This window comes from Microtus oregoni, unplaced genomic scaffold, assembly GCF_018167655.1.
Source record: "Microtus oregoni isolate MIOR12 unplaced genomic scaffold, Mior012 000033F_ref0000390, whole genome shotgun sequence".
Classification (NCBI taxonomy): domain Eukaryota; kingdom Metazoa; phylum Chordata; class Mammalia; order Rodentia; family Cricetidae; genus Microtus; species Microtus oregoni.
The window spans coordinates 9,014,604-9,024,059 of NW_024543092.1; the positions used below are offsets into that span (position 1 = coordinate 9,014,604).

The 9,456-nt window shown below is 41.2% G+C and overlaps 1 protein-coding gene across 4 annotated transcripts in view; it reads left to right on the top strand.

Moving 5' to 3' along the window:
* Pcmt1 (protein-L-isoaspartate (D-aspartate) O-methyltransferase) overlaps positions 1–6,033 on the top strand; it is a 31,341-nt gene extending 25,308 nt beyond the window's left edge. For 2 of the 4 annotated variants that reach the window (XM_041680071.1, XM_041680069.1), the window contains 2 exons: positions 489–658; positions 4,475–6,033. In XM_041680071.1, the coding sequence (XP_041536005.1) occupies positions 489–658; positions 4,475–4,487 (183 nt within the window). In that variant the 3' untranslated portion in view covers positions 4,488–6,033. Of the gene's footprint in view, positions 1–488; positions 706–4,474 lie in introns of all 4 variants that reach the window. The other 2 variants (XM_041680073.1, XM_041680070.1) reach the window with 1 other exon arrangement.
* Positions 6,034–9,456: the final 3,423 nt, after the last annotated feature.

A 9,456-nucleotide genomic window follows, 5' to 3' on the forward strand; every position in this document is an offset into this window, starting at 1 on the left:
GTCCATCGTCAGACAACTTGGACCTTAGGAGGGGGACGAGAGGTAGATGGCTAAGTGGGGAGCACGTTACTGTGTTTTCAGCCGACAGGGAATGAAAAATATGTTTTTGGATGAGGGGAGGTCCAGACAGTTGAAAGAGCAGCATTTACGTTTGCTGTCACTGAGTACTGTGTCAATTCCATACAGTGGCCCTCTGTTGTACTAGTAACCTAGAGATGGTTCAGATGAGGCTGGGTGTGCAGTGTGCTATATATGCAAGTACTGTGCCACTTGTGAGGGACTTGAGCCACTGTGGGTTACGTCATGCTTGAGGGATCCTGGAATCAACCCCTGATTGGTGGTTAAATCAAGGACACTAAGAAGTGACTACATGAAGTGTATTTATTTCTGCTTTTGCCCATGGACATTGACCATTGCTTACGGTGCTGTCAGGTGACTTTCACATCTGTAATTTGGTGTGTTTGTGGGCCTTTTCTTTTTTCTCCTAGTTAATAGACCAGTTAAAGCCTGGTGGAAGATTGATATTGCCAGTTGGTCCTGCAGGAGGAAACCAAATGTTGGAGCAGTATGACAAGCTACAAGATGGCAGTGTCAAAATGAAGCCTCTGATGGGGGTGATATACGTGCCTTTAACAGATAAAGAAAAGCAGTGGTCCAGGTGGAAGTGATTTTCTCTTCTGCTCTTTCTTCTTCCACACATTCAAGGTGAAAGGGTGTGGACTTTAAGACATTAGCCTGCAAGAGCTGTGTTTGGTGGCTTCCTTCATGCTGCTCCATTAAAGCATCAGAAACTCCTCCCATGAGCCGTGTGACAAATGTGGCCTGGTCTGTTCTTCTTTCAGACTGACGCATTCCTTTAGAAGAGGGAGGGTGACAAGCCACTTAGGAGGCAGAGACAGGCAGATCTCTTTGAGTTCAAAGCCAGCCTGGTCTACAGAGTGATTCTAGGACAGCTAGGACTACACAGAGAAACCCTGTCTTAGAAAAAAAAAAAAGGAAAGACACTATTTTCCTGAATATTTCTAAGTCATGTTTATAGCTGCTATAATAGATATGGAAATAAATGTTTTGATCTAGAAAAGAGGCCACCATTTCTTGCCTTGTTCATTCCTTCTAATACCACTGGGACAAAGAGAAAGAAAGATTTGTAAAGGGGAAAATGTTTGACATTTAAAAAAAGATCTGTCCTGGAGAAGATGGTCTAGCTTTGGGTCAGTTTCTGGGTGTGCAGCATGGTTTTAGAGCCATTGTAAGGAGTAAATGTGTCATCATACTTTAGATTAGGCCGGCCAGTTTTGAGCTCTTCTAGCTAAGTTTGGGGAGGAGAGGGATTCCAAGGCTGTCGAGTGAGTTACCAGGTCTCCCAACCTTCCTGGAGGACATGCACACAGTACTGTTCTCACAGCCCTCTTCTCACACTGCATCGCATGGCTCATTAGAAAGCTGCTGCCTGCTTGTGCATCACAGCATCAGCTGGATGTTCCCTTTGAAGCTGACACCACTTCTCCCCTGGAGAGAAGTGACAGCAGCATACTGGAGTGTCTGGCTAGGTGCTTAAAGCCGGTGCCCAAATCAGGGTGGGCTGACGGTATCTTTGCCTTAGAATCGTTTCTAGTTGACAAGCTTCTTCTTTTAAGAGGGACTTTTTGGTTTTGTTTTGTTTTGTATTTTAAATAAAAAAAAATAATGTAAGTACAACAGAACTCTTAATTTTGCTCTCTATAAAGAAAGCAGGTACTTTTAATGACTTTTAAATCTTTCTTTGCGCATGGTGCATGCATGTGTGCCACATGGGTGTGGAGCTCAGAGAACAACTTGGAGAAGTCCACTCTCCCCTTCTATGTGGGGCCCAGGCATTGAGCTCTGTCAGGGGAATGGTAATGGTTGGTGCACTCAGGAGACAGAGACAAGTGGATCTCTGTGAGTTTGAGGTCAACCTGGTCTACAGAGAGAGTTCCAGGACAGGCTCCAAAACTACAGAGAAACCCTGTCTCGAAAAACAAAACAAACAAACAAACAAATTATTATGTACAGTTTGCCCTGTATGTATGTTTGCACACCAGAAGAGGGCACCAGATCTCACTGTAGATGGTTGTGAGCCACCATGTGATTGCTAGGAATTGAATTCAGGACCTCTGCAAGAAGAGCAAGTGCTCTTAGCACTGAGCCATCTCTCCAATCCTCATTTGTTCTTGAATGACAATATACATGATTTAGTATTACCAACACGGAACTATAAAAACTTAATACAACAGACTTACATGGTTGCAACGCACTGACGACATTTAACATATATAGCCATTTTAACGAGCAAATATGGGAATGCTACCTTTTATTGTAAATGATCTGTGCATGTAAGTCATATAAGCAGAATTTTGAACAGTTGGGAAATTTTAGTAGTTAGAAAGTTGAATGGATTTGAGAAAATTATCATGTGTGGAAGTTATCTGTGTTTTCACAGCAAATGTTAGCTTTCCTTAGTACCTTAAGATTTTAAATTCCAGTCTATGAGCCTAATTTCTTTTTGTTTATTGGGAAAATGTGAAGAAACTCCAGATGTGCCCCAGTAGTAGATTACTTGCCTAGCATGCATAAAGCCTTAAGTTTGATCCCCAGTACCCCCCCCCCCCAAGAGAAAATGCAATGTAGAGGATATTTGGAGATGTGGTAGATGTTCTTGATGGGCATTAAGACTTAGTTACTAATTATTTAATGTCTTGCTACAAGTAAATACAAGTTTTATAATTTAGTATCCTTATTCATGCTTTAAAAGACACGGGTGTTCAGACTGACTAGAGCAAGTGACTCCTGTAGACTGATCATCTACATTTGCATTAACTCTGGTGAAGATTGTTCTGTGCTAATTATGATAGTGTGGTTAAAGGACTGTATTAGGAGGGGTAGAGCTGATAATTACCATGTAAAAGATAATACAGGGGCTGGAGAAGTGGCTTGGCTTATAAAGTACTTACTGTGCAAGAATAAGAGCCTGAGTTCAGATCCCTGGCACCATGTAAAAGCTGGCTGTGGTGGCATGTGTCTGTAACTCCAGCACTTAGTGAGTAGGAGAAGGGAGGAGTGGGGGTCCTGTGAGCTTACTGGTTGGCCAACCTTGATGCTCTAGATTCATAAGTAGATCCCATATCAAAAACTAAAGTGGGGAGTAACTGAGGGAGACACCAGAGATCAACCTCTGGCCTCTGTACACTGTATACACACACTCTCACATATGCTCCAGTAATGTAACATAAAAGGGGGCTTATTAGAGAAAGCATTTTTTTTTCTTGTACCATTTATAAAATACAACTTAAAAGACACATTATTTGGTAAGCCTTAAACTCAGCACCTCTTTGGGACATGAAACTTTTCCCTATAATTATGTCTCTTCCATATCCACAGCTTTTATAAAGCATTCGTCTTTGGTGTTGCTGAGACAGGGTGGTGGAGGTGTGCAGAGCTGAGCTTCTGCCATCGCTGCCCATTGCCAGTCACCATCTCTGTCTGCGGCTCACACTTCAGCTCTACAGATATGTATGTCTTATTCTCCCAGTCATCTGAGAACTAATTGCAAAACCATACTTCTTCATCCTTGAAATACAGTGTTTAGTGATGCTTTTGTCACTTGGTTGCTTCAGATGAGGCTTCCGGACTTGGTGATGCTTCATTTTTCCACACTGAATGGTTTCATTGAGGTAGAATTTACATGCCATCCACTTTCCTTTAGACTGCATTTTTACTCCTTCCTTCCTCTCACTGGCAGTTGCTGGCCCAGTGCTGCAATGGCTGAGCGAATGGGTTCTTTGGAGCTCATAAGGCTGCCTTAATGAGATCAGCTGACAGGTATAGGACACCTGCAAATGGGCTTTTCTCTAGAGTTCAGGCTGCAAGTGCTATCAGACTTTCCAAGCAAGACTCTTTATCCAGTTTTGTGAATAGAATTCTTTTTCTGTTTTGGTTTGGTTTTTTGAGACAATAGTTTCTCTGTGTAGCTTTGGAGCCGGTTCATAGACCAGGCTGGCCTTGAACTCAGAGATCCACCTGCCCCTGCCCCCCAGTGCTGGGATTAAAGGCATGTGCCACTACCGCCCAGTGTGAATAGAACTCTTAAAAAATAATTCGAACTCTTAAGTGTTTAAGCTGTCATCTTAGAATTAATAAGGAGATTAGCAAGATGGTCATAGACAGAAGTCATAATTTTTCTGACTTTTTTGCCTCAAAGAAAGAAGTTTAACTTTAGGTCTAAAATCAAAGTTTGGGTTTTGTGGTTTCCTGCTGTGTTGTGGAGTAGCATGAAAGATGCTCGGGGTGACTGATGTCCGGTTTTGCTTTGGCTTGGAGCTATTTGTGGTTTCATTTCTCTTATTGCATTGCTTGGAATCTGCATATTTTACTGACTTGAGTGTTGTGTCTAAATTGTTAGAGTGCCAAATCACAGCATGTGACTCCTAATTACATTTTTCTCTTTTCTCCCCAGAGATGAACTATAAAAGCAACATGAGCTTGACCAGTGTATAACATGGCAGAGGATTGCTCATCTCGGTCCTTGAAGCATTTGACAACCAACAGCACCACAGCTTGTTTTGGACTTTGTTACACTCTTATTTTCAGCATGAGAATGTGTGGTTCTGTAGGATTCCCTAATTCAAAGAGGCGCAGAGCCAAACTGCTAGAGGAGGCCTGCAGAGTATAACTTCGTGTGTTGTTTTAACATGCCCACATTTTATTTTAAAAATATTAAAAGAAAGGGTTCTCCACATGGAAAACCTAGTTTATTAATTAGTTTTGAAGAATGGCTTTGCTTTTCTTGAACACTTAATTCTGTTCCAATATTAATTTATCAGATTTCTTTTGTGCATCGGATAACACCACCATTCACAAGTTTAGGTTTCTTGGTAGCTGATGTCTGTTAGATGCTACTAAGAAAATAGAGATGAGCTTTCTTTTTAAAGCTTTCAACGTGGTGTCATAGGATAGCATGTTGTAGATACAATCAGCTGCTGTTACCTTAAAACTAGTTGTTTGTAAATACTGAAACCTCAGACGACGGCAGGTGGTGTCCTGTAAACACTAGCTGTTCAGATTGGACATCTCTGATGTAATTTTCCTCTAAAAATGATAGGAGGTTGTAGCTCAATATCGTTTTCTGTTTCTAGTTTGCTGCTGATACTGTATCTGCGCCTAACACACTGTGTAAGCTGTTGCTAGTCTGCACAGTTTATACAGCGCTGCTTTGCCAAATAAAATTAAAAGCAAAAGAAGCATTGGTGGCGTTTGACTCTAGAAGAACAGAGGTCTGCTAGGTCCAGATACTGCCCACAGTCACGGGGGAAAGTGTCTTCTGCTGCTGCTGCAGTCTGTGAACTCCTAGGAGGTAAATATGTTATAGCATTAGTCCACAGTACATGGCTGCCTTCCTTCAGGACAGAGACTGTGCGCTCATGGTTTGTCACTGCCTTCCCAGCCCAGGGCTTGCTATTTAGTAGCTCTGTAGTAAATGTCCAATGAGTGAGTGGCTGAAGTTAGTATCAGGGAAGAATGTGGTTGACAATAAACATACCAAAATCTATAAGTAGACTCATTCATTTAATAACTGTAAAGTGTGTGAAGGCAATACACTTTGAGGATCTTATTTATGTTTTCTAAGACTTTAGTTTTTGTGAAGTTTCTAGAACTGAAGGGAAGATTATCAGCTCCCAATAAGTGGGGCTAGCTTCCCCAGCAGAGCCTTCCATGTGAAGGGCACATGGTTCTGACAACATTTCTTAGTGTGTGAGAAACCCTTCCCCACTCTCCAAGTCTTCTATCACTAACTAGAAGTCATGCAGACATCATCTCACAAGTGTCTTCTTGGCTGAGGTCTCAGTCACAAGAAACTAGCATTCTGTGGTCCACAGACTTGAAAATCTTACCCAGCTTTGGTTTGCTTTGGAATCCTGGTAGTGAACTCTGGTGTCTAGGATGCATGGTTATTTGAAGTATGTGTAAAGGTTAAATGTTCTTTCAGGCTTTAAAGCAAATAAATTCTTAACTGTACCACTAGCCTAGATCTTTGGTAGTCATCACACCATGTTACATGCAGATCTCTATTAGGTTTTGGGATAGAAAAAGGCATTCTATACCAGTAGTTTTCAGTGTGGTTGAGGAGAGAGTTTGTAAATAAGCATTATAAACTGCCCCCCAATTTGTACTGCCATCCAATTCTTGAATTTTACCCTTTTAGGAGGTGAAATTTTAGGATGTCAGATGAACAGTTTTAATAAAACATCACTGAGTGGGTAGAGATAGAAATAATCATTTTAATGAAATCTGAGCCTTTAAAAAGTTGAATTTATGTATGTGTATAGGAGAAATGAGAAATGTTTGATAATTTCAAAGCATTTTATTTTCCCTAATAGATATTGTGCCTGTATATAACATAAAGGGCAATGAAGATACTTCAGGAGATTGTAGGCTAGTCAGATTTGTGAAATAAATTTTTCCCTATAGATTTGATCTTACTGAAAGCCAAACTTGGCTATCAAATGTTGGTGGCAATAAGCTTACATCAGGGTTCAGTTTCTATTAAGGGCTGCTGCTCTTTCTCAGACAGGAACAGTACAGGACACATCATGGGAAAATAATTCATAACCACTGTCCAAGTGAATATTTAAAAGTCCATTCCCTACTAGATGCTATTGTTCTGTAGGGGAATGGGAGGGGTTTGCTGCCAAGCCTGAGAATCTGAGTTTCAACCCCGAGACGTACACGGTAGAAGGTCTCTGACCTTCACACACATTATGGCATGGTGGCATATGCCTGAAATCCCAGCACTTGGGAGGCTGAGTTAGGACGATTACAGGGCATCCTCAGCTACAAAGCAAGTTTGAAGGCAGCCTGGACTCCATGAGACCCTGCCTTTAAAAGAGAAAAGAAAGTACATCTCTTCATTAAAACATCTTAAAATGTCAGTGGATTCTAAAATAGTGTAATTTTTTAGTAATAACTTCGTAAACTCTTCAAGGGATTCTTAGTGTGTGATTACCACCAGGAGGTAATTCCTCTGAGTTTGTAAGGCATTTTTTTGCTCTGGAAGAGGTAGATTTTTCTAGTTTCTAGTAGTTTAGTGTACCACTAAAGGAACTCATGCCTGTGTGGTAACCTAACACTAATAAAAAAATAGCAAGCATGGGTCATTTTATAAATTGTTCTAGAATTCAACAGGCTGATAACTTATTTAGTATGCATAATTATATGTATAAATTCTTGCAACATATAAGTCATTTCTTACAGCTTCCTGTGTTCCTAATGACTTAATAGCTTAGTGTGTTCTGCAGTAAAACGGCTCTGACTGGGGTTTGGTTACATCTCTGGATTTCTCCTACCGTTTTTCAGAAGGATGACAGTATTTTGTTCTTAGCATACATAAAGGTTGTCCATAAAAGGATCCACTTGAAAGGGGACTAGCCCAAGGAAGCTTGTGACTGTGCATTGTAATAAAATAAAATGGAAATGAAGCATAATAATTTGTTCATCTTGAATTCTTCTAATCTTGTTACAGTGACTGGTGGCTTCCCCCACCAACCCTAGGGCTTCATCTTTTTAACTGGTTTTGTGTTGTATCAATATTCTGTGAAATTCCCTTCTTGTGGGGAAAAAAAAGCAATGATTGACGTTACTCTGTTAGTGCTCACGGGATGGTACTCTGGGAGCCTCTGGTATCTTTCCACTCTTCCTTCTTTCTGTCATTCAACCTGTGAGGAGCCCCTTCAGGGCTGCTGAATCTGAAGAATTCATTTGACAGTACCAACAGGGTGGGCATGGCACACATGAACATTGTCAGAAGGCCCTGTGATGGTAGCATGAGGGACATTTTAATTGAGACATCCTACATGTCTTCCAAAACAAGCTTCCAAAAAGCTGCAACCATGCATGAACCTAGATGTCCCAATGTCACAGGCGGCCATTCTTACTTCAGTCCATTTCTGAGACACTAGCTTTGAGTCTAATTTTTTTCTGTCATGAGTGGTTTCCTACCTAGCCAAGGACTCTAACAGCGTTTAGCCCTGAAGCCACTGTAACTGTCCCCTTTAGCTGGACAGTACTACACTGACCTAGGTAAGAACTAGGAAAATAAAGCCACGAGGCAAGAAGTTTGAAGCATTGATGCTTAAAAAGCCAGCTTCTTGAGGTCATTTGGGAGCAAAGCCTTGAGCTTTCCCCCTTGGTATATAGCTAGAGCAGTTCCTTGTTAGAAATTCTGTTTGAGGTTCAAAACAAAACAGAAAACTGTACAAAGCTTGTGGTCCAAAAGCATGATTAAGTTGTGCTAGGAAGTGGTTTAACCTAAATGGAAATGAAACCTAGACATGAAGTGTTCAGCGGTGATCAATTACAGCCACCTAAGTCAGGGTCAATGCTTATGTTAAGAGCATCTCTGGAGAGGATGTGGAGTTGGGAACACTCCTCTGCTGCTGGTGGGAGTGCAATCTTGTACATGACATTCTGGAAATCAGTATGGCGGTTTCCCAGAAAATTGGGAATCAATCTACCTCAAGACCCAGGGATATCACTCTTGGGCATATACCCAAAGGATACTTAATCATACCACAAGGACACTTGCTCAACAATATTCATAGCAGCATTATTGGTAATAACTTGGAAACAACTAGATGCCCCTCAACTGAAGAATGGATAAAGAAAATGTACATTTACATAATGATGTATTACTCAACAGTAAAAAACGATATGAAATTTTCAGGCGAATGGATGGAACTAGAAAAAAAAAGTCATCCCGAGTGAGGTAACCCAGACTCAGAAAACAAACACAATAAGCCGGGCGGTGGTGGCGCACACCTTTAATCCCAGCACTTGGGAGGCAGAGGCAGGCGGATCTTTGTGAGTTCAAGACCAGCCTGGTCTACAAGAGCTAGTTCCAGGACAGGCTCTAAAACCACAGAGAAACCCTGTCTCGAAAAACCAAGGAAAAAAAAAAAAAGAAAACAAACACAATATATACTTGCTCATAAGTGGTTAGAAGATATAAAGTAAAGCTAAGGATAACCAGACTACAATCCACAGTTCCAAAGAATTGGGGGGGGGGGGAGGAGTGGGAAAAAATATATAGCTTAATAAAAACAAAAAAAGTTAATAAAGAGCATCCCTGGGATGAATCTGAAGGAGGACATGAAAGACTCAGCCTGTGTGGCATTCATAGAAGTTCAGTCAAAGCCACCAACAGGGTCTGCCTTTGACAGCCAACGTGAGGAACAAATAGAATTATGGACCTTTGGATTGAGGGAAGATACAATAAAGAGCCAGATCAGCCAAGTGATGGTGTCATTGTGACAGTAATGGGGCCAAGCAAGGTTTCAGTCTTTACAAGGAAGAGATGGAAAAGGTTCCTACTGCAGAGACCATAACTGAGATAAGAATGGCATCATGATGGAGGAGGGTCATCTGTCTGTCTATTACTTTCAT